The following is a 25,968-nucleotide window of genomic DNA, read 5'->3' as shown; positions in this document are numbered from 1 at the left end:
TTGGCAAGGAGACGAGGGGGCAACTCGCTGGGCTGTTCACCGGGATCATTGAAGGTGCGCCATTCCCAAGGGAGTGGTGCCTTCGTCGCGTGGTATTTATACCAAAGAAAGGAGGCCAAGCTGACCTCATCGAAGACTACCGCCCACTAACTGTTACCAGTGTCCTGTATGGACTGTTTGCAGGAATTTTGAAGCAGTGAATGAGTGGCTGGGCAGAGGCTAAACATCTGCTTACGGGGATGCAGAATGGCTTCCGTCCAGGTCGAAGACTGGAAGACAATTTCTTTGCTCTCACCGAGTGTGTGTCGATTGCCAAGTCAGAGCAGCGGCCCCTCCTGTGCTGTTTTTTGGATGTGGAAAAGGCATACGATAATGTTCCACACGGGACACTCTTTGAGAGCCTGTCTACAATGGAATTTCCAGCTCCGCTGCTATCTATAGTGCAGTGCCTGTACGAAGACAACACTGTCATTGCTTACTTTGGTGGTGTGCAATCCTCACCCGTCAGGGTTACGAGGGGGCTACGACAGGGATGCCCGCTATCTCCACTGCTCTACATTCTGTATGTGGCCAACCTGGAGCGGAAGCTTCTCAGCTGTGGTCTGGGTTTTCAGCTGAAGTACAGTACAGTGGGGGTAGACGAGAGGTGCAGACTACCGAGGCTCACCTTTGTTGACGACCTTGTGTTGTTGGCAGAGTCTCCTCGGGACCTTCAGGACCTCATTAACATCTCTGAAGCGAAGATAAGTCGCCTTGGGCTCCGCTTCAACTGCAAGAAATCTGCAGTAGTCCCCCTCACGGGCACATGCATAGATGGGGTCGCTATACGGCTTGGAGATAAAGTTGTAATGGTGTGTTCGACATACAGATACCTGGGAGTTCAGCTATCAAGTGGTCCGGAGCTGTTCGGCCAACACGAGGAGATCCTCCGCCAGAGGGCACTTCAGGCCCAGTGCATCCTCCGTCGACAGTGTCTTTGGGGGTGCAACCGACTTGTGATGGTTCGGGACCTATGGAAGATCGTGCATGTGCCGGCGTTGCCGTTCGCGCATGCGGTGCTTTGCATCTCAGCAGCAACGCGGGAATGGCTTGAGCGACGACAGCGAGAGGTTAGCCGGATAGCTCTCGGCGGCCACGGTGCTGTGGCCAACGAGGTTATACAGGGCGATCTAGGCTGGTCGAGCTTTGAGGCTCGGGAGGCGGCCAGCAAAATTGCATACCGTGGCCGCTTGCTATGCATGCCTCGAGAACGCTGGGCGCGGCGTGTCTTTGACTATCTGTCTGCAACATGCATGCGCACTCCGCTGGTGAGGCGCCTCTACCGCAGCGAAAGCAAGCTTGGCCTCTTTCGCGTCCCTCTGAGCGCAAACTCGCCCACAGACTGGGCAAAACAGGCACGGGAACGTGTGCGGGAAGAAGAGGAGACACGTTGGATGCACAGTATGGTGGAGAAGTCGACGCTGGCAGTCTACCGGTGCCACAAGAACAGTATTGGTATGGTGCACTTGTACGACAACTCCACTGGGAGTAAACTACTCTTTGAGGCGAGAGCTGGTGCGCTCCGTGCACTTGTGCGCCTCAGGATCATAAACAATGATGTCAGTGATGTGCGGTGTCGTGTGTGTGGAAAGGAGGACGATACTATTGAGCATGTGGTTCTACGGGACGAGGGCATTGGCCCAGCGGTCGCGAGTGGGGCCCCTTTAGAAACTGCTCTGGGCTTCGAACAGGCTGGTGGAAACGACGGTCGGTATGGTGTGGACAGGACCGCAGTCGCTGCGACGAAGGGACGATTCGAATGCTGGCGAGCGGCGGTTGTGGCGAGACATCCCTGACTGTTGTTAAGACATCGCGGTTCTCTCCTTTCTCTTATTTCTTTTTAGGGGCGTAGCTCCTCTTAGTCTAACCTTGTCCCATGTCAGGCGTAACCGCGGCAGTATCTCCCGAACAGTATAATAGATGGCGCTGTCCCATAGAGATAGAAAAAAAATTAAAAAAATAAATAAAAAATAACAAAAACTAAAAATAAAAATAAAAATAAAGAAAAGTAAATAAAAATAAATGACAAATACAAAAGAAATTAAAAAAATGGAAAAATAAAAAAGGAAAAACGGAAAAAGGAAAAATAATCAAAGCGGCGTATCGCTTTGAAAACTGCTGGGCGAAACCACTGAACATTTCACGGTGTACACATGATTGCTTCAGGAGCTTCGCCCAAGCTCTTCATCATTCACCCGTGGATATGCTGTAATTTTTTATATGTGCTTTGCATTCTTTTAGTTGTTCCTACGTTTTATTTTACTATAATTGGTAGGCAGTAGAGCGTCCTTTTGGCACGCCCACCCAATTTAAAAAGTTGGCCGCATCATCATCATGATCATCATCATAATCATCATCATCTGTCGTGCGCATTGATCAAATGGGAACATTGGAGCACATAGTCATTTTGCGCGCGCTTTTGCGAGAATAAGCCGCGTTCTGTAGTGCATAATGGGTAGAAAATGTTTTGTACCCCGCTGCAATACGGTACAAAACTTGCAAGGAAAAGCTTTCGTTGTTTTGCGCACCAAAAAGACGCCGGTCTTCTGGACAAAGGGAGACGGGCGATCTCGAGGAAGGACCGAGTCCTTAAGTCGACCGATTTTGTCTGCGAAAGACATTTCGAGCCGGAACTCGTGTGCAAAGAGCGGATGGCGCACGATAAAGAACTACAAAGAACACGCCCCGAAGAAAGTGTCGTGACGGGCGATATTATCAAAGGATGCTCTGCCGGCAACTTTTCCTGACTGCCTGGCACATATCTCCAAAACTTCAAAAAGCACGAAGAGACCGACTGAATGACCACTTCCTCTAGTCGAAGAAAAACGCTCAAGTTTCTTGCGAGGGAAGTGCCAGTGCCCCCGTTTTTCGTTTACCATCGTCTTGTTTCTCTGCAGTCTGTGCAGCCAATGTGACGTACGTACGCTGCCGTGGCACTACATGTATACGCCTATGTCTTGCGCTTTGAGCAAGGTGCTTGCACAATCACCACAGTGTGAAATATTTCCTCTTGTTTATGTTAAACATTTCCTTTTGTTGATATTTTGTAGCTCTAATGGTTGTTGTTTTAAAGCCACCAGAAAAAATTTTGACGGAATCGCGTAGGCCGTATTACCTGGGGTAATTGTCGCGTCAATATTCCTGTGTGTTCCTTCAGGAACCTGAAGCAGTGACAAGCGCAACGCTTGCAACCCGTAAGGTTGTTTTGCTGTTGCACAATATGTGAACAAAGTTTTCACCTTTTGCATACTCTGCAGCTCTTGTGTACGCACGCTCGATGCATCTGCAGAACTCGTGCCTGCAATTTCGTCCCTGTTCTGTAAACATCTGTATCAAGAGTCGGTGCCACTAAAAAATCTCGCAATTTAGTGGATTTCTACCCTTTCTAATGAAATAGTTCGAATGCTTTTTATACCACTAACATTACTGTGAATGCACCGTTTGGCAGGAATATTGAAAATGCGTGACGGGGATAAAGTCACTGCTACGCGCGCACAACTTAACGACATCCCATTCCGCTTACTGAAACTGCGTGAGTGTGCCATATTTAGTAAATGTGACGCGAAAGTGGCTAACGAAAACGAAAACAAGAAAACAAGTCGGGTGATGATGTTCAGGCACTCTTTTACAACTCAAGTAGGCACGAACCAATGCATCGTACGCTCGGACAAAAGTGAATGTAAAGGGGCATTCACACGGGGGAGAAATGCTAGGGGGAGACGGGGGGATTGCGGATCACGTGACCGCGACGTCACGGATTAGCGAGTGGGCGTGACCCCCCTGCGCCTCCTCGGAGGAGACGAGGACCTTTTCCCCGAAAGGACAAACGATCCCCCGGCGGTGGGGGATATGGCGGCATTTCGGGCTCTTGTTTGGCCACATTGTTCCACTTGCTCCTGCAGAGAGCGGCAGCGGGTGTACAGTCTGCAGCCGCATGGTCGTCTGCAGCTCGTCGTCAGCAGCTCGTCAAACGGGTGGTGCAAGCCACCAGAGTAGTCTAGTAACACTGGCCTCCCCCTGCGTTCGCCACGTCCGTGTGAGTGGGGGGCATTTGTGGACACTTCTCCTCGCGAGCTGACGTCGCTAGGCTCCGCCTTTATCCCCCGAGCATTTCTCCCCCGTCTGAATACCCCTTAAGTATCGCAGGCTGCAGACGCTCAAGTATGCGTAGCAATTACGGGATCGACATACTACGAATCTACAAAACGGAAATTCAATTCCTTTTTTAGCGCAAAAACTGAAGCAAAATGAAAAAGATTTCACTCTTAATCGCTCAAAAGAAACACCGCCAAAGCGCCCTTTGCCCCGTTGTTCAGCAGCACAAAATCATCCCAGTGGTGGCGCATACGTGTAGCATGCGCTGGTTATACAAATATGTCAATTCACAGGCATTTTCATGTGACCAGAAGGCTGGCATGGATGTTTGGCTCCTTCTCATTTCGTAGTCACCGTTATTTACCGTACAACAAACCGCAAAGAAGAGGAGCTGCTCGGCTACCTGAGCTTTTGTGACGTCCACAAATTTGCGCCTACATTCGCTTCAACGTATTTCACATAGCGTGACCAGTTCATAGCATGACCAGTCTGAGGTTGACAAACATACAAAAACGTAAGCTCTGGAACCCGTTGTATCACTCATAATGGTTCAGCTACGCTTTCCTTATACGTTACACGCATACGGCATGCCAGCGAGATCCCGACGCACGGCCTGCAACGCATCGCGCCATCTGTCGCAAAAATTGTGCAACAAGAGCGTGCCGTCTCCGGCGCTTGGAGGCCAGTTCATACACCTCTCTTCCACCGTGGCTCAGAGTAAGGCCGGTGTCGTGACAGAAAGCTCGGTGGGTATGTGCCAAGCAGCTCCTAGCATAGCATAGCCATGCATAGTGTAGCATAGCAAGGGGGTGGGAAAGGGAAGTGAGAGTGAGGAGGAATAATGAGAAGTTGAGAGGAGGGAAAGGTGTAGGGGAAAGCGCAAAGCATGGTACAGCCTTGTATAGTATAGCTAGCAAGATGATGAGAAAGAAAAGTGAGGGCGAGGAGTGATGTTAGGGTGAAGAGGAGCCAAAGGAGGAGGTGAGAGGGTAAACCGTTGCACAACCATGTACAACAGGGTTCTCAAACTCCCCACAGCTAGCGGGCCGCAGTCACGAAATTTTATCCCACAAGGGACGGGGACAGTGAGGATGGTGGGAACGGAGTTGGGGGGGGGGGGGGCGGGGAGAGTTTGAACAAGATGTCACCTAACGTTGCGGTTTGAAAGAAGGCCTTTCCCATGTCCCATACGTGGGGCTTTTACGTCAGATTTCAAAAACATATTGATACTGACTTCCACAATGACTAAAATCTGGACGCCGATTCTAAAATAGAGTTTTCGTTCTACAGTAATGTTTCAACTCATAGTGACCACATCGGGTACTTCACGAAAAAAATGTTTGAGACCAGTCCTCTCTCCGTAGCTTACCCGAACAAAGCGACATTAATTGTAGTAGGCAAGATAAATAATGCGAGTACTATTTAGCCAAGCGACAAAACTTTATTCCGTGTGAAGCCGCGGGCCGCTAGCGAAAGGTCCTCGGGCCACATGTTGGAGACGCCTGATGTACAGTATAGCATAGGAAAGGGTGGGAAAGAGAACTGAGGATGAGCAGAAGTGATGTCAGGGTTAGGAGGTGGGAATGTAGGCGAGAGGGCAATATAAGAAGAGTTGAATGAAGAAAGAAAGATGGAAGAAAGAAGAACACGAAGAAATATGAAGAAAGGACTGAATCTGTTTTAGCTAGGTGGTGGCACTTGCTTGCCAGCTCTTTACTGAGATTTCAGATGTTTGGAACTGCCTTTAATTTTTTTTCCGCATAAAGTTCAATACATATTGTCCAGAAATCGTACGATTAACATATAGAATTGCTGGAGTGCATGCGGAAAGTTTCAGTGAGGAATAATTACCCTTATCAAAATAATAATGATTCCGGCTCAAGAATGTTTAGTTAGAAATTTTAGAGGCAAAGCACCTTAGGGTCGATGCTTGTCCGTCGTTGTTCGTTGTTCATGCTCAAGGCACAGCACCGTGAAAAATCGAAAATGAGGTTTAACAATAGACTAATATCAGTCATAATTGTGAGAAAACAATATAAAACATCTACAAGCACGTACCCTTTATACTAGTGGGCGACTTCAACGTACACATTACATACCTTAGGGCCTAGCTAAGTCGTCGACTCTCACTGCCGGCTGTCACGGTATATAGAAAACCGACGCTTGGTCGAAGCATATATGTGTGTATGTGAATAAAAAAGAAGGTTTACAATAGACGAGCATCAATCATAATTGTGACAGAACAATATGAAACACCTACAAGCACAAACCCTTTATACTAGTCAGCGACTTCAACGTAGACATTGTGGACCTTAGGATCTAGCTTTGTCGGCGACTCTTTATGTAACTTTGCCACTCAATTTACATTATATGGGGCAACGCTCGGGTAACGTACGGCGGTTACTCACCCATACGATACCCAGAGCTTCGCCCACTCATCATGATTCACTTCTTGAAGATGCGGTTTTTTTTTTCGTCATATTGGATGCAGCGTGTAGTAGTAGTAGTAGTAGTAGTAGTAGTAGTAGTAGTAGTAGTAGTAGTAGTAGTAGTAGTAGTAGTAGCAATGGAAAACATAGTTGTTGTTTTTTTGTTTATTGATCCCCAGAGGGTGCCCCATTTGCTCTGCAAGCTGTCTAGCTCTGTCAATCAGTATTCGCTGGTCGTCCGGGTGGCTTCGCAATAAGGAGAGGGAGGGGTTGGGTATTCTAGGTTTGCGCACTTTTCACCTAACCGATTACTCCGACCGATGTCTCTTCGTTGGATGATACCAAAGCATTTCAGTGTTTTCAATGTGTTTGAGCATTGGGAGCTCCCACTGTCAGTTTCGGCAAATATGGGACGTCCAAATGTTATAGATCAGTAGCGATCACATGTTGTATGCAAGGAAACTGAATAAACTTGGCTACATTTGACTTTACCCTTTCTACGCGGGAATGCACCAAGCCGCATGGTCATCCGTGATAATAAAAATGAATTTTCATTCATTTTTCTATTCCCCTGTCAATTTCTTACACAAAAATGATATAGATGATTCATACACAAGAAATCTGGCACATTTTTTGTGCCAAGTTTGCGGCTAAGTGGAAAGTAGGATATAATATCTTATGCGGGCACGCGCATACGTACCGGGTTGATGATCTGCGCAGTTGTTAACAGCCTCTCCAAACAATACAAAAAGGCCTTTTGAAATCCAGTAGGAGTCTGAAATGAATTGTAGCGTCAGAAGACGTGGCTCGAGGCAAGGGTTAAATATAAAGGCGTGCTTTCAACATACACCGTCACTGTAGGTGGTGAAAGCGTAGCACATCCGGAGGGTGACACACAGCCGCCGATGTTCCTGCATGAACGGATTTCACAAGGCTATTGAGCGTTATTTTTGTCCCCAGCATATTCCTATTTGGCTCTGCTAAAATACTTCCTAGGTTTAGGCATTCGGTCTTTTTTTTTTTTAGTTTGTCGAAATCAGTGCTGTGTTATAGACTAACTGCGTAATCATGACTATGAAATCTGTGACTTTGCGCGTGCATGCTCTCCATGCTCTCCCTTCCTCTATCTTTATATCTCCCCCATCCCTTCCCCCAGTGTAGGGTAACATACCGGTCCTTCTAGACTGGTTAACATTCCTGCCTTTCTCTTCTCTCCTGTTCCTTCCTTACTTCCTTCCTTGCAGCTGATGATGATTAAATATGTCTCAGCGCTTTGTAATGGGTGGGCTTTTAAAACACCCACTTATTGCGCAATTCACATGTTTTGACGCCTGGCGCCATTTTACGCTTCCGCCACGCGATATTACATGCGTTAAGGAGACTCCTTCCACTACATGGCATTCATGTAGTGTTTTTTTCCGAAGCAGTTTCAAGCAACGGCGTTGCTCTGTGGTAGAACACCTGCTTGCCACGCAGTCGGCCTGGGTGTCGGTGTCCACACCGAACCGAACCGACGAATTTCTGCGAAACGAGCTCTTTAACGCTATCGCGTTCAATATTTAAATTATCAGCTTTTGTTAATTGCTCATTTCAGTGCATCTTTAGGTGCGGCAAAATTTGTCGGCCTCGGCGTAGAGTTTGCTTGCGAAGACGACAGAGGTGTGACACTCATAGCATTTTTATAAAAAATCTGTATTGTATATAAAAAAAACACCCTGTATAAGTAGACATAAGTTCGCTAAGCATCTGCTCCAATGGGAACATGAAACCTCTCCGCCTATGATTAACGGCCACGCAGGTGGCCACAGCACGGTGGAAGATCCCTCATATAAATTACACCGTAAACAATTTATGTATAATTATGCGACTAGAATAATTTCCGGAGGCCACATCACATATGCATGAATGCTTACGTGCACCGCTGTAGCCCTTGCCGTAGCTCGAAAGAGAGAACTTAGAATAAAGGCCAAATTGTTTTCCCGGTTTTCCTTGTGGCAAAATCTTAAGATGTAAATCTACCTGGCAAAGTGCGAATAATGCGAATAATCTACCTGGCAAAGTGTGAACCGCCCAAAAGTTAGGTTCACATCAGGTTTGACGCGTATAAGTATACAGGATGTGTATTCGTTCGTCTAGCTTGTGGTAAGGTTTCTTATTGGTGATGTGCTGTATCTCCGTTGTTTGTTGCACAGAAACGCTGTTGCACAGAAATCAGACAGGCTCTGGTTCTACGGAGGATCGGACCTTTCACGATTAATAATTAAAAATTTGGGGCAGCTACGCAATAGTGGTGAGAAGATTGAGAGAACAGCGGATCTGGAGGCTTTCGCCTCCTTTTTCCCTGCTTATCAAACTCACTTTTCTTTTCCCACCCCTTGCTATATTATACTATAGTATACTATGTGATACTATACTACACTGTAACATATTATACTATACTATGCTATACTATACTATACAATACAATAATAGTTCAAAGTTAATCTTTATGGTTTTGCTAAGATTCAGCACTGGGGAGAACGTGAAAACCACCTTTGCAGATGGGTTATGTATCTGGGGGGACATAAAGTGAGACAATAGTTATCGCTGTCAGCCGCCTAAATAACTAAGATTGAATAATTAACTTTTTAATGAATGTAGCAAGCGGGCATGTCTGTATTGAAAAGTTGGAGGCCGTCGCGTTTCTACATAGTTCCACTTGGAAGAATTCGTCTAGCATGTCTGTGCCCCGAGATATCCCGCTGCAAAATTTAATTGCGGTTTGCGCGATTACACATGGAAGACGGTGAGGATCGGCGCAATGTTCCTCCCTGATGTGACGAGCAGTCATTGCTTGCTATTGCCAGCCGGTAGCAAAAGGGTAACCGTTGTCATCTTTGCCGATGCCTTCGAGCTGTTGTCAGATTAAATGCCGCACGCAACTGCCGCGGCACATCGGGGAGGGGCTTTGCGCCAGTGCTCACTGTCTTGCATGCATAATCACGCAGACCGCAATTAAATTTTGCAGCGGGATATCTCGGGGCACAGACATGCTAGAGGAATTCTTCCAAGTGGAACCGTGTAGAAATGCGACGGTTCCCAACTTTTCAATACAAACATGCCCGCTTACTGCGCTCATTAAAAGTTAATTATTCAGTCCTAATTAATTGGGCGGCTGACAGCGATAATTATTGTCTCACTTTGTGTCTCCTTTGATAAAAAGCTTATCTGCAAAGGTGGTTTTCACGCACCTCCAAGTGCTGAATTTTAAGAAAACCATAAAGCTTAATTCTGAACCCCCTGTATACTATACTACACATGGCTATGTTATGCTCCCACTTTGCTTTGCACAGCTGCACCGAGTTTCGAGCGAGCGTCGGCCACGGCAGGAACTCAAGCTTAAAAAGCTCCGCTGTGAAAAAGCTGCAAGGCGATGTGAGATAACTCCAGAACAATCAAGGGAAAGGTGTCCTTGAAAGCCACATCACGTAGCCTGTTCATGCAGTACGCCAGCGTAAGGATACAACGCTTGACAGTCCAATTCAGGATTTTAGGGCGATGTAGTTCTTGATGTGGTCGGTGGTTGCGCATAGGACCGGGACCAGTCAGGCCTCAGGGAGATGTAGAGCTCAGGAGCCGGAGCTGATAACAAGAACGTTTATTTACATGGCGATTTGGTAGCGTGTTTTGGAGCGTCTCGACGCTCACGTTATAAAGCCTTGGTCTTCCCCAGATTCCTTGTTGGGGAAAACAGTCACAGTCCAGGACAGTCCAATCAACAAGTTGTCTTCATCTCCGCCACCAAAAGGGAAAGGTCAAGCGCCGCCTCCTTCCCACGCCAGGAAAGAGAGAAGCGGTGTGCCCGGCCAAGCCCGGCTCGACGGACGGCGCCCGGGAGGTGAAGAGAAGAAACAATAGGGCACCATACACACAGTGAAGGGATCGCGGCGGCGCAAATTCCTGAAAACTGGCCGTGCTGTCAGGTGCAGTCTTTCCTCTCCTCGATAGCGGCGCGGGCTCTGCTGACAGTCAGCTCCTGGCTAGGTCAGCAAGCCATAAAGGCACCACAAAGTGTGAGAAAGGTTTCTGATGAGGGATCTCAGATGCATCTCTCAGAACGTTGGAGGGGTGTCCGAGCAGCCTTGACTGCAAAGAGCTCACTTCCAGGCCATAAAACCGTCAAACTCGGCCGGGTGTGTCCAAGGCGATTGATGAGGGGAACTGACAGCTTGGAAGGGTTCAGCGCACGACTGCCGTGTTGTCGCCGCACGAGGTGCGTTTTGGGGAACGTTGACGATGCAGAAAGCAGGGCAGATGCCGCCAAATCATTCCCACGATCCAGCGGCGTCAAGCCGTGAAATCCGATCATAAAACTCTACTCTTCCCGTAAAAAACCCCAAAAAACGTTCTCGTAGATGTGTTTGGCGTTGAAACTGAGCCTCCTGGCATGTGTGCCGTCATAGTAACGGACATGCGCAGTGTCGATTTGTTATCCTCTCCCGCGAACCCCTCTTCGTAGGTCGTTGAGCGCTGCGAGCCGACAGGTGCGCGCGCCCTGAGACCACAACATCTGTCTCGGGAATCCCGCGCCGGCAACACGAACATAATTGCGGAGAGCGTGGGCTGCTTGGCGGGCGGGGGCGCCGACGCGCGGGTCGCCGCCGCGGCATGCTTTGCGCTGTAGTTGCTTGATTAGAGGACTTTAATGAATTAGCTTCACGAATTGCGAAAATCCCTGTATTATGGCGCAGCACAAACTGCAATTAAGGAATGCTGGTCTTAGCCTGAAGTTCTCCGCTCTGGCTCCTCACTGGCTCGTCAGGAATTCAAGCAGCGTTTGCATGAATCTATTATGAACTGTTTTTCTTCAAAAAAGGCTATAATAACGGTGTACATTAAATTGTGAGTAGCTCAACCTATGAGTAGTGCTCCTTGTTTACGGAGAAATCCAACAAAATCCGATTAAAATCCTATTAAAAAAATTACACCATCTACCGCTAAAGGGGACCATGAGCCGATGCGAAGCCGGAGCACTTGCACGATCGCGTTCCGTTGGCGTTCGTTAGGCATGCTACCGACCTCGCATCGTGGAACGCGAAGAGGGACGCTACGCGCGTCGTATGTTCCATATAGCCTGGCCGTTAATTTTTACAGGGCGAGTGGCGAACGCGGTCGACAGGAGGGCGAGGAGAGGAGGAGAGGAGAGAGGAGCGTAGGAGAGGAGAGAGAAGGGAAGGGGACGCGCACGCGCTCGGGCTCATCGCGGCGTTGCGCAGGAGAGAATTTCGGCATGTAGAGCCCGCGTTTCAGAGGTGGAGTGGTGAGGGGCAAAGGGGAGAGGGGAAGTGGAGAGAAGGAATGGAGAGAGGGAGGGGAAAGGGAAAGGGAGGGAGAGAGGAGGAGTGGAGATGGGAGGGGAGAGGGGAGATGGAAGAGGAGGAGTGGAGAGGGGTAGTGGAGAGGGGGATGGGAAAGGGACATGAAAGGGGAAAGGGAAGGAGAGAGGTGATGTGGAGAGGGAAAGGGGAGAGAGGGGGTGGAGAGGGGAGTGGAGAAGGTTTGCGCATGCGCAGTAAGGGTGGTCACGCCGCACACCACCACCACCACCACCACCACCACCACCGGATTGAACTCCGCTATAAGATGCTTCACATCTAAAAGCTTGAAGGTCCTAATACGCGCGAACGTAGGTGTTTTGTACACAAGCATTTGTGCTTTTGTGTATATGTGTTTGTGCGCTCGAACCTCCCAGACAACTAAAATACGCTTCGTGTGTTGTGATGCTTTCGTGTTAACATATCATTTCATCTAAGACACTGGAGTATAGAGAATAATGCAAACTTAAACTCCGAATTTCGGTGAATTGAGAACTTACGAAAAGTGAACACCGATAAACGCCGAATTTCCGGCAAAAAAAAAAAAATGAGCTCCGAAAAACACCCTCCGAATTTCAAGAGAAATAAACAACGAGAACACGGAGCCCTACCTGTGAAGTTTTGGCAATTTGCCAAATGCAAAAGTTGTTCACACGCGAGGACGAGAATGGAAGATTCAGGCATCGTGTGCTTGAGGTAAAGTTCGGAAAATTATCATCTCCGTTTGATCGATTTGTTATTGGCGAACTTTTTTTTTACAGAATCAAGATAGTTTTAGAATAGCATTTCGCTGTTGGCAAATAATATAAGAGGGATAACAGAGGACAACCCACCGATAACTGCTACTTTATCGCCAGTCATACGTCCGAATGTGCCCACATGGCTTCTGCCATTTTAAGCCCACAGCATGCCAGTGCCTCATGTGGCGTCCGAAATAGTGAAAACTAGACTTACTGAAGTGTCCGTGCAGTATACCATTTCTCCGTTACGAATAAGAGGCCAAAAAACGAAGCTTAGGTCCCACGGTCGGAAGATGAGAAATTCGGACTACCAAAGACGTGCCAGTAAATAAATAAAACAGAAAGTTAATCATTGTCAAATATTAAGAGTTTGCCAGAACATTTGAATATACATGTATTTGCATGCATACCCGTATGCTGCCACTCTTACTTCCATGTCATCAGGAAGACGGGCATTTTTGCTCTTGTTTCCGGGGAATTTACAGGCAAAAAGTCTTTTTTTTTCATGCTCTTTCTGTCGGTTTCAAAAGTTTTAAAAATGTTACATCAAGCTATGGCATTGCGCTGCTGAATTCGATGTTGCGGGATCAATCCGGGTAGGATGTCGATGGGGACGAAATGCATCACCGCGCCCGTGCACTTGAATTTAGGAGCGCATCAAAGCACCACAGCTTGCCAAATTGATCCGGAGGCACTGCTAAGTGCGTCATTGCAAGAATGACTGTGGCACGTTAAAACCCTAGCATTTACCTGTTAAAGGAGTTCACTTTTATGTCCGCCGCGGTGGTATAGTGGTTACGGTGCTCGGCTGCTGACCCGAAGGTCGCGGGTTCGATCCCGGCCGCGGCGGTCGCATTTCGATGGAGGCGAAATGATAGAGGCCCGTGTACTTAGATTTAGGTGCACGTTAAAGAACACCGGATGGTCGAAATTTCCGGAGCCCTCCACTACGCCGTCTCTCATAATCATATAGTGGTTTTGGGACGTAAAACCCCAGATATTATTATATTAGTTCACTTTTATGCCAAAACCTGCAGCATGGGCTCGGTGCTGCAGCAGGTTGTGAGGTGGCACCCCTAGTATTAATACGTAAGCTAAGTCACGAAGCAAGTCAAGGCCTACCGTGACCATGAATGAGCTTCTGCTATCGCAATGGTGAATACCAGCCATAGGTCGGCAAAACATGTGAAACTGACTCAGACTCACTCATGAAATATAGTTTGTCCTTGGGGCTCGCTCGGACTCAGACTCACTGAAAATTTTCTCAACCGGACTCACTCAAACTCACAAAAAATATTGCTCACTCAGACTCACGGCTCGATCTGAGTGTGAGTCTGAGTGAGTCGACTCATGAGTCCATTAACCTATAATTAACTCTTTCGACCATAGTGTGAATCCTCTTTAACATCAATATCTCACATAACTGGTGCTCTACTTGGCGCGTTTTGATCTCGCACCTTGAAATATGAGTTATCAATGGTTACAATTCAGTAAGGACACTTTTATTGAAAGAGATGACTCACGAGAGATATTTTATCAAAATCTACCCGTCAAAGATTTTGCTGTAAAAATATCAAACCCCCTCCTCCCCCCCCCTCCCTCCCTCACTTTGTAACTCACGCCTCTGATAAATAAATATTGAGGCGGCGCATGAACGCTGGTGCTTTGAAGCCAGACGCGAGTGTAAACTTGAGCAGAAATAAGGATGATAGTGATGCTGAAGTTCAGTAGTTAGGACCACATGTCGGCAAAAAAAAAAAAAAAATGCGGAGCTCACTCAGACTCACTCACGAAATGTGTTTTGCTCCTGGGGCTCATTCGGACTCAGACTCACCAAAATTTTCGTCATCCGGACTCACTGGGACTCGAATTCACGAAAATATTACTCACCCGGACTCACTAGGTCTCGGACTCACGGCTCAATCTGAGTCTGAGTGAGTCGACTCATGAGTGAGTTTGCCAACCTATGATACCAACCCAGAAAACACTAGTGCAGTGATTAAACGTGCAGTAAGCACTTACCCTGAGGACTAGTGGGCTAAGGTTGAGAGTCACGATTTGCTCCTTGCACGCCAGCATTAAGTCTGTTGCTGCTCGCATTCCACGAGCGAAGTCTCTTGGATCTAAGCGAAAGAAATGACAAAGCTTTACCTTTACATGTATACACGGCTCGGAAAGTCAAGAATGAATAAGGCTTGCTCAATTTTGCGTTAATGCTCTGGTTGATTTTCAACGGTACAAGCGCTGCGTATTAAACGTACGGTAGTTTTCCAATATAATAATAATAATAGTTTCAGGGGTTTTACGTGCCAAAGCCAGGATATCACAATGAGGCAGGCCGTAGTGGAGGGCCTCGGATAGTTCCGATCACCTGTATTATGCCAACATGCGCTGACATTGCACAGTACACGGCCCTCGAGTGTTTTGCCGCCATCGAGGTGCGACTGCCGCTACCGGTAGCAAACCCGCGTTTTTCGGGTCCGCAGCCAAGCACCATAGCCACTGCGCCACCGCGGCGGCGGAGCAGTTTACAACGTCATTAAATACATATACACGCGTTTGCTTTCTTTCTTTCTGCGCCGACTATTTTTAACACGATCGTGTTCAAGAGCTCGTTTTGCAGAAATTTCGGCGTAGGTGTCGGCGTCGTTGGTTGTGGCCGAAAAATGGAGAAACCCGCGATAGAATATATGAAATAAAAATTGGGGTACCCTTAAGCTTCGCCTTAAAGAGTTGAACGCGATAGCGAAATCCGGTCCCTAGCGCGCACTTCAACCACTAAGTGCATACTTATTAATGTGTATTGTTACACTCACACACGCACGCACGCGCGCGAATTTTACAGGCTTTCGATTTAAAGCAAGAGTCGCATGGCCTCCAAGATATACGCCGCGCGCCGGCCCTCTCGGATCATGAAAAGTCGAGACATATTTCTCACAATGCCTCACAGATGGCAGCACATTATCTAGCGTTTGCTGCGTTTGCTTGATATGTTTTCCTCTAGATGGACATAGTTGTCCATTTTTAGAGCTGTTTGAAAGTTCGTGTGTGTATTTAGCGGCGATGGCTGCACTATCCCGGCGTTTTTCGACGTAGTTTAATGGCCTCGCGAATGCGCCTACCGTATGGGCTCGTTTTCGTCGTGACACCTGCCGAACAAAATGCGTTAAGGAGACTCCTTCTACTACATGGCATTTATGTAGTGTTTTTGTCCGAAGCAGCTGCAAGCAACATCGTGGCTTTGTGGTTAGACACCTGCTTGCCACGCGAACGACCTGGGTTCGATCCTCATTGGGACCGAAGATTTTATCGTTTATTTTATTTGCTACTTTCTCGACTTTTCGCTCACGGATGATTTTTCGCTCACAACCAACGGTCCCGACGCCGACAGCGGAATTTCTGCGACACGAGCTCTCTAACGCTACCGCGTTAAAACGTCGGCTCGAGTGAGAATCGAACCCAGGCCTTCCGCGTGGCAAGCAGGTGTTCTACCACGGAGCCACGCCATATTTTTTATTATTCAGTTTTCGTAATACATCGTCATAATGAAAAGGGAGTAAAACACTTCAGCCTACTTTTGTTTACATGAAGCATTAAAATTTTTTCACTTTAGACAATTAATCAAAAATATCAATTCACACAGGCGGTTTTGTGTGGATCTTAAACATCGCGTATGTAGCAGACACTTTCTATAAAATTCTGTTTTGAGGATTTCGTTTCAACGTCAGTGTGTCTCACTGACAAACGCGTCTTCCACAAACTGTGGAGGCCCAGACGCATGACCATATCATATGGTATACCATGCTGATTTTGTACTGGTAAGTATCTAATGCCAATGGGTGTTACGGATAAGTCCTTTTTAAGAGTTCTTTAAAGGTGTCCCAAAAGAATATCGCATCCCAACATTCAATAAATGTATGTTCAATGGTTTCCGGCTTACTGCATTACAGGCAGTCTGTTGTCCTTGGCACGAATAGGCCGTTTTCAACAAACCACGTTTTGACTGGTACGGTTTTACAGTGAAGATTAAAGATAATGGTTTCATACTCGGTTTTACAGGCATTCACTTAAATCTTTTTAAAACATCATGTTCCGGACCACCACAATTTACAGATCTGCACATGGGAAATGGCAGTATGACATCAATCAAATGAGAGCAGCATTTTGCGCTAGTTGGTGTTCCATGACATCAAAGAAATTGCGCGCCGAAAACATGGACACAGGAATTCGCACCGCTGCTTCCAGGCCTTTTCCATTGACATTAAGGGCTCATATTATTCTTTACTCCATGAGAGCCTACTGTCTTGTATCGAGCATTGCATTGATGAGTACGGCGCTGTCTCCTTCCAAGGCGAGGCAGGAATTTCATGCAGCAATTTTTTAAACCTTTTACAGTTTTATCTTAATTCCACTTTTATCGCCTGGGATCGCCAATATTTTTTGTAGAAGAGTGGTGTATGTATTGGCTCTTGCATTGCTCCCATTCTTAGTGACTTGTTTTCATTCCGTTTAGATTATGATATTTTACTTCAAACGCAAGGCACCGCGGTTTTTAACATTTTTAGATGCGTTGACGACTTCCTCATATTTATTGACTGTACTTCCGATCATTTTGTTTTAGAAGCGAGCAAGGCGTTAGGCACGATTCAAAAGTGCCTAGCCCCTCTTCAACTCTCGCATGAGCTGCCAGTGGAAGGATCTATGCGCTTCCTTGAGCTCCGCCTAACCTTTCATGATAGCCACACGTGTTGGTCGTACGAGCCGCGAGCCAACAAACCACTTTTGTCATACATGTCCGTGCACTCAAAGCTTGTTAAACGAGCCACAGCCAATTTGCGCTTCACGAACGCCTTGAGAAAGTCTTGCTGCCACGTATTGGGCGCAAGTTTTGAGCAGCAAATTGAACGTTTTTCAGCGGCAGGATATCCCAAACACGTGCTGGGGTCCGTCGCGGAACGGATTTTAAGAGGAGCGCGACCCAGAGGGCAATTGCCGGCCGCTGATGCCCCGTCGGGCAGACGCCCCAAAGTAGGCGTTGTACCCTACATGCATGGGATATCTCGCAACTTGAAGAAGATTGCCCAGAAGGCAAACGTGAAGCTGTTGTTCTCGGCTCGCAACAAGCTCGGGAAGCTATGCAGGCTCACGTATCCAAATGCCGTCCCGCCAGAGAAGTGCACTAAGCGGCACCGGAACAAGTTCGTTGAGTGTGCCGAGCGTGTGGTGTACTGCCTCCTTCTTTCGTTTGGGAAGCAGTACATTGGGCAGACCGAGCGATGCCTCAATGACCGGCTACGTGAACAGCACAACAATGTAAAAAATGGCACCGGTGTTTTTTTTTTTTTTCGATCCACTGTCGAGATAGTGGCTGTCTCCCTTGCTTTGCTCTGTGTACGGTCGTTTCACGCGGGAGAACACAGCTAATTCGCGAAGTGACAGAGGCAGAGGCGATTATAAAATTAGCCGATTTGTGCGTTAGCTCATCATCACTGGCCCTCACTGATAAGGAGCTTGTGTACCTAAGATCTTTTAACGTGTAACTGTTTGTTTTACTCATTTTTTATGCATGCACGGTCTTTTCGCGTCGCGTCCATTTGCGCGCATGCGTGATGTATACTGTGGCAATATATAAGCAGATCCAGTGGCACAATGAATTCAGTTGAAAGTTTGCACTGTGTTTGTACTTGTCTTCCTCTTCCGTGTTTTCTTCGCGCAATTTCTTTGATACCAATCAAATCTTTGTAAAGCTGCTTCTTTGCCACAGCACTCAGATAATCCATGGAGAATCGCGCCCTTAAAGGGACACTAAAGGCAAATAACAATTTATGTCAGAGTGAAAGCTCAATGTATGACAACTTCTAAAACGGCAATATTATCAACAGCAGTGCCCTACTTACCGAGAAATTAAGCTAAATGTATCACATGATGATCGCTACGAGTGGGACATTTTTGAAGTGATCCCGATGACGTATGAGAGTCTGCCTACAATAAATCACTAGTAATCAAACTGCAGCAATAAAAAAAATCCTCCCGTGCATCAAAAGACGTAATAAAATGCTGCTTGTTCGTTTCCGTTTGATTCATGGAAAAAAGAACCTCTGTGGCGTTGCCATGGGGAACGGCGCGCGTGGTTCAAAGGTTCCGTTTTTGACGAACTGCGCTTCGCCCGGCGCCCTGCTTCGCTCACGCGGTCGCGTCTCAGTGGTAGTTTCGGGATCGCGTACTGCCGCGGCGTACAGCCCAGCATCGCGAGCCAATGTCTCGTTGTCAAGTTCTCCGTCCACATCAATGGCGGGGATTGCGGCAAGCTTCGATGGCTTTGATGTCCGTTGTGGCTGCTGTGGGTCCCGCTACTTTTGCTCTGCTGCTACGAGTGTTGGCGGCCGCGCAGTGAGGGTGGGCAACGTTGGGCACGGAAGCAGTGACGTATGAAAGTCTGATTTCAGGCGGGTGATTTCAAGTGCGCTAACACGATGCGGACCACTAAAACGTGATTTTATTTCAAAATAAGCACTTCCTTGGCATAAAAGTAGCACTACAAGGTTTCTGGACCGCTAATTCAACAATCAACGTCGACTTAATATTTGCCATTAGTGTCCATTTAAGAAACGAAAGCAATCTACTGGTTCCTTTGGGTCACCCGTGATTCTACCACTCATTATGCGCGCGCTAGATACAACAAAGTCTGGAAGCACTCCGCTTAGTCGGGTTTGAATCATCGAGCGCAAGAAGGGGTCTTCCTGATACCCCAGGAATATAAAACGGAAAACAAGTTGACGAATAAAAAGGTGAGTTAGACCAAGACCAGCCTGTTTAACAGATTGAAACAAATTGGTGCGACTGGTCCACTCCCAAGTGGAACCGAAAATGAACACAGCAAGCACCCTGGGAATTTTCTGAACGTTTACACGTGGCATAGACAAAAATTGCAGCACGTGCCACACTAGTTCCAGACGCGTAGGCGTGCGGACGTGTTTTCATGCGCTCCGACGGAGCGGCTATAGCGGCCCAGTTTAGCGGCGGAAACAGGATCAACGTTCAAGGCAACCAGGAATCTGAAGTGATGCTGCCCTACCTCCCAAAAGGATTGTTTTCAGTACTGTATTTTTGCATGGAGACCTCAGAGCGCGTCCGTATCGCGTCGAAGAGTTCCGGGATGCCCTTGATTCTGTGGGTATGCTTTCCGATGTCGATGCCCTCGGGGCATTCCAAATGAGTCAGGTATGGACATTCACGTTTAAGAACTCTGTGTCCGTAAGGAAGCTCCTGGAAATGAGCAGTGTGATCGTAAAAGGGCGTCGGTGCCTTGTTGTTGATCCCAACAAGCGGGAAATCCGCGTCAAGGTGCGTTCGATTCTGCACAATATTACGGATGAAGAGGTGCGTGCTGTGTTCATGCCCTACGGTGAAGTGTCTGAATTATCCAAGGAGCGATGGCGCGTCCATGGCATCACTGATAAACAATCTACGACACTTGGGCTGAGTATGAAATTGGAGCCTGGAGTTACTATTGAGGATGTTCCCCACCAAATTGGGGAGCATCCTCCAATTGGGGAACGTCCTCCAAAGCAGGTGAGGTAGCTGGACGGCCACTGCTGTGTCTTTGATGTCAAGGAAAAGGCCATATTCGTCGCGACTGCCGAGTCCCTCGTTGCTGGACAGCGCAGCCTCCAGCAACTCTCTGGTCACGACGAAAGTCAGTGTGTACCAAGGTACGCTGGCATGGCGGGGCTGAGGAGAAACTCAGACTTGCAAGAGGATACTTTTGGCGCATATCGAACGAGGACACATAACACAAAAGAACAGGACGGGCGCCGAACTTCCAACTAATTTTATTCCACAGCGGAAAGATGATTTTATAGCACCAAAAGTATCCTCAGTTATGAACCAGTACCAACTATTCATTATGACGACTAAAACTGCGCTAAAAACACAAAGAATCTTAACCAACTAGCCCGACTTGGTGCTCTACTTCAGTACCAACTAGCTCAAACCAGAATTCTACTTGCAAGAGCACCTAAAGAACGAAGCAGAAGCTGATGACGCGGCCAGGTCTGCTAACGATGCCAAGCTGACAAGCTCGAATGCGTCACAGGCTTTGCTCAGTACTACAAGCGTGAAGGAAGTCCAACCGAAGACGGTTGATGAAAAAGTGCCAGACACTACTCAGCAATCAAACAACCCTAATTACATAGCCTAAGAACCGTGCTGAGATCTTTCTTCTGCACAGCACACTAATACGAGTGACCCAGTGAAAGAACGCGAAGGACCCGCGGCCAGCGGCACCATCACGATGGATGCGTCGGCAGTAGCCATGAAACGCACACATGGTGAGACGGTCGAAGACAGCCAAAAGGACGACGGCGAGAGCTCGCAGGGAGCGCCTGCAAAAGCGACATTAGTGTGTCGAAGGCCATTGAGATCCAAGCCAAACGAAGCCACGCCGTTGCTCAAAACAGCTTCGAAAAAAAAAAACACCATATGAATGTGCATGGCAGAAGCATACAATCGCACCAGGCGTCAAAACAGTGAATTGCGCAACGAGTGGGTGCCTTAAAAGCCCAACCATTACAAACCACTCAACCACATTTAATTATCATCTGCAGCCAAAGCGTCAACAATGTGAGCAGCTGCGTAGGTTCGCGCGTTGCCTTACGGACGCGTAGTGCGTACTTCGCTGATTCGCAAAAGGAATTTTGGCGTAGTGGGCGCTGCGCAGCTCTACTTGCAGTACGCATTCAAGGATAGTTTTAAACGGCCAATGTTCCGCTCACTGACGTTAGTTTCCTTGCCCCTCGGTTGAGGCATGCACCGAGAACCGAAGGCAGGCTAGCAGTTGGGAAGGCGATGCGCACGGGGCCCGATTACGCTATCGCGTTCTACTCTTGAAGGCGAATCTCAAGCGTCCTCCCAGTTTGTTTTGTTACAATGTCACACACACACACACACACACACACACACACACACACACACACACACACACACACACACACACACACACACACACACACACACACACACACACACACACACACACACACACACACGCACGCACGCACGCACACACACACACACACACAAACCCGCACGCACACACAAACACGCGCACGCACGCACGCACACACACACACACACACACACACACACACACACACACACACACACACACACACGACATTATCTGGAGACCATGCCAAGCGGTATTTGCACCTGGGCCGGGAGACCCGCCCTACCGGAGCCCCCCTTCCTCAGAAGAGCAAACATCTGTAGGAAAGTTCGCCCTTTTCTTTCTTGAATACTTCCTTGATTAAGAAGTTGAAATACCTCCAACCACAAATTCTTGGAGGAAACCCGACGTTTCGAGACCGGCTTGGTCTCTTCTTCAGGGGTGACTGTGCTGATCAGGGAGGCTTCGTCGCGGCTTGTTTTTGGCTCCGCCTTTCTCTTTCCCTCACGTTCCGGAGGCCGTGCACGTAGATCGGAGGCATTGTTCCGAGGGACCGGTTCACATTCGCAGGTGTGTTCTGGATGTGCCACGACTCGAGCAAGAGCCTCCTTCCCAGATTCCTTTCCGTTTCTATGATGGAAGCGCCCTCGAAGTCAATTTTGTGGTCGTGCTTCTCGCAATGCTCTGCAAGGGCACTGCGTTGCATTTCCATCTTCCTGACGTCGTTTTTGTGTTGGCGCATTCTTTCCGGGAAGCACTTACTCTCGCCTATGTAGCTCGCTGGACAGTCAGCACATGACACTTTGTAGACCACGCCCTGGTGTTGCCCCCGGGATGGTCGATCTTTCGGCCGCGGTAGTAAGCGAGCGAGCGTTGAGGCCGGCTTGTGAACCACCGTGACCCCAGCTTTTCCGAGAACCCTGGCGAGCTGTTCGCTAGTTCCCGGAACATACGGGATGACTACTCGTTGGGCTGGTTTCTTCGATACCATTGTATCCGGTGGGGTGGCCAGCGTGGGAGGAGGGTCGCGTGTGTCGTTCGCAGGTGCGTCTCCGCGGTGGGGAAGCTGATCTCTCGACATGCGGCGTGCCACACGGCGGATGAAAGCTGTCGTGTATCCGTTCTTTCTTAACTCGGCCACGACCCTCTCTTCTTCTCTCTTTCTCTCTCCTTCTGATGTGCAGATGGCTCTTGCTCGTGAAAAGAGTGCCGACACCACGGAAGCTTTGTGGGCAGTGGGGTGACTCGAGGTGAAATGCAAATACCTGCCGGTGTGCGTTGGTTTTCTGTACATCGAGGTCATGCGTTCGCCTTGTCGTCGTACTAAAACATCGAGGAACGGTAGCGCTCCGTCTTGTTCTCTTTCCACCGTAAACTGGATTGCTTGGTCGACGGAGTTAAGATGTTCGAGGAAGCTGTCTACCGCTGTCCTCTTTATGATGCAGAAGCAGTCGTCCACATACCTCACAAATACTTTCGGCGTGTCAATAAAGGAACGCAGTGCCGCCTCTTCTACGTGCTCCATTGCGAGGTTCGCAGCTGTAACGGAGACGGCCGCTCCCATCGCGGTCCCGTTGGCCTGTCTGTAGAAGTCCCCGTTGACACTAAAGTACGTTCCCTCGAGGCAGTACTCCAGTAGGCGGCACAGCTCATCGGTGCTCAGGCAGGTTCTTTCACTCAGGAGTTCGTCGTCATTCAAAGCTGCCCGTGCGCAAGACACCGCTAGTGTTATGGGCACGCTGGTGAACAGGGACACGACGTCGAACGAGACGAGGCACTCATCACTGCTCACGGTCACTTCCTTCATGCGCTCCACGAAGTGGCTGGCGTTGCGTATGTGGGTTGGTGTTTTTCCCACGAGCGGCGCCAGAGTCCGGTGGAGATATTGGGACAGCGCACGGAGTGGAGAAGATGTAAAATCCACGATCGGACGGAGCGGGATGATGGGCTTATGGATCTTTGGAAGCCCGTAAAATCCTGGTGCAGAGCCGTTCCTGCAGATGAGCTGGAGATAGATGGTTCTTGCCTCTTGGTGTCCTTTGAAGATATCCGCCAGAAGCTTGTTCAGTTCCCTTTGGACTCTTGGTGTGGGGTCTTTCGTCAGCTTTTCATAGGCCGGGCTTTGGAGCAAATCCTGGACTTTGTCGTCGTACGCCTCCCTATCAAGCAGGACCATCGCGTTGCCTTTGTCCGCCGGGAGGATGACAATCTTCTCATCCTTTCGGAGCGCACGGATCGCATTGCTCTCCTCTCTCGACAGGTTGTGCTCACGGCGTTTTCCTATTTTTGAGAGTACACCGATGGCCTTGAGACGGATGTTCTCTCGAATTCCACTGTCGAGTCTCCTGATGCCTTCCTCGGCAGCCGCAATGATCTTTGGTAGTGGCGGACACGTCATGGTCGTGTTAAAATTGTGTCCCTTTGCCAGCACGTCGTGCTCGATCGGGGAGAGTGAGGGAAAGAGAAAGGCGGAGCCAAAAACAAGCCGCGACGAAGCCTCCCTGATCAGCACAGTCACCCCTGAAGAAGAGACGAAGCCGGTCTCGAAACGTCGGGTTTCCTCCAAGAATTTGTGGCTGGAGGTATTTCAACTTCATAATTCTTCTACCCAGCCAGACAGACTTCTGTCGAAATGTTTACATTTACTTCCTTGATGGTACGCGTCTTTTTTAAATGCGAATGCATTTCTTAGTCGGGCTGTATGAGGCATCCGGCGTTGTCCGTGGCGCCCTCTCCCGTAGCAACAGCTGCGGGCGCGCGCGCTTATCCTCGCCCCTAGCAATCGGAGCATGTGATGCGAGAGAGTGTAGGAGAGGGTAGGTGCAGTGCTTCGCCGCTCCTTCTCTCGCCGTTCGCTCTCTCTCCTCCCTGCACCTCACTCTCCCGTCCGCTCGCGCCTCACTCTCGACCGTTCGCTGGCTGGGCGCCTCTCAAGGCGATGGCAGAAGTCGGTGAAGGCGAATGTCTGACGGCAGCGGTACCCTGTCTCGGCGCAAGAAATGCATTCGAATTTCCTCACGATTCCCTTCCGGGAGGTGGGGAGGTTTGTGTTTCAGTAAGCATGAGCAGTAAGCAGTATAAGCAGTAAGCAGTAAGCAAGAGCAGTAAGCAGTAACTAGCCCAAGAACAAGTTTTACTAAGAGAAGTTCCCGCAGATTCAGTCGCTAATATTTTTAATGCGCAAAAGCATTTCCTAGGCTCACATGACAGATTCCGGGTGGGTACATGATCCATCTTCCGGTGTGACGTCACAAACACACGCGAATGATGCCACCACAGCGAATATGTGTAACACATCTGGGGTTTGACGTCCAAAAACCACGATATGATTACGAGAGACGCCGTAGTGGATGGCTCTGGAAATTTCGGCCACCTGGGGTTCTTTAACGTGCACCTAAATCTAAGTACAGGAACCTCAAACATTTTCGCCGCCATCGAAAATGCAGCCGCCGCGGCCGGGATCTGATCCCGCGACCTTCGGGTCAGCAGCCGAGCGCCATAGCCACTGGACCACCGTGGCGGGGTGCGAATATGTGTGCTACATAATAAGGCTGCAATGGGGTCTTGTTGGTACGACTTCTTGTAACGCTCTGACAGGAATTGATTTAAGACCGAGGAAACGAAAGACAACCGTAGGGTGTGTCACTACCCCGTGCGTGTCTTTCGTTTCCTATAGCTAGGCTCCTTTGGAAAAATAAAGCGGCGGGTCTCCGACCGGCACTCGGAGTCGAACCCGGTATCTCCCGCGTTGTAAGAAGGCGCCCAACCGTTTCGCCAAAGCTGCGGTAGCGGTCGACTCGCTCTTATGCTATTCGTATTCATAACTGACAGGAGTCAATTTCTGCATGCTGTTCTACTGCATTTTCTTTTGCCAACTCTGCGTTTGTATGGGCACGTAGGCTGCATACTTACTGAGGCGTTTGCCGCACCACCGAAGTCGCTCATCCTCGTGGCTGGCGGGAACCATTATTGAGATAAGGAGGACAAGCCACGTCAGCGCTGAAGTGACCGCGGCGCGTCCACCAAACAGAACACCAGCGGAGCCCATGTTCGCAGGAATACGAGCCTACGTCTCCGGGGAACAGTTACGGAGCCCACCGCCGAATCAAGATCTGCGGAATAAGCGCAAACAGGGCTCCAACGGTCGACGTTCGTGAGCGATGGGAAGGAGGATGTGCTCACCTGTGTCAAGAAGAGCCTGCCGGGAGCGGGGTGTAGCGAATGACGACCTAATTTTGTTTGAACGTCGGAGTGTGCCTTTATCGGGAGCGCATGAGGAGGTTGTTGAAATCCTGGTTATTAAATCACCACGCCGATGCCATGGATGGAAAATTGCGTGCTCTAGAATCCAGCTGCAACAACAC

At 48.7% G+C, this 25,968-nt stretch overlaps 1 protein-coding gene across 1 annotated transcript in view; it reads right to left on the bottom strand.

The window, feature by feature from the left end:
* LOC125759261 (uncharacterized) overlaps positions 1–25,666 on the bottom strand; it is a 28,552-nt gene extending 2,886 nt beyond the window's left edge. Inside the window, exons 1-4 of the mRNA XM_049417669.1 lie at positions 25,517–25,666; positions 14,680–14,780; positions 7,412–7,474; positions 7,264–7,338 (exon numbers count right to left, since the gene is read on the bottom strand). Of these exons, the coding sequence (XP_049273626.1) occupies positions 7,264–7,338; positions 7,412–7,474; positions 14,680–14,780; positions 25,517–25,652 (375 nt within the window). The 5' untranslated portion in view covers positions 25,653–25,666. The remainder of the gene's footprint in view (positions 1–7,263; positions 7,339–7,411; positions 7,475–14,679; positions 14,781–25,516) is intronic.
* Positions 25,667–25,968: the final 302 nt, after the last annotated feature.

This window comes from Rhipicephalus sanguineus, chromosome 7, assembly GCF_013339695.2.
Source record: "Rhipicephalus sanguineus isolate Rsan-2018 chromosome 7, BIME_Rsan_1.4, whole genome shotgun sequence".
Lineage (NCBI taxonomy): Eukaryota > Metazoa > Arthropoda > Arachnida > Ixodida > Ixodidae > Rhipicephalus > Rhipicephalus sanguineus.
The sequence above is the reverse complement of the archived record's forward strand: the minus strand, read 5'-3'. Positions and strand labels throughout refer to the sequence as shown.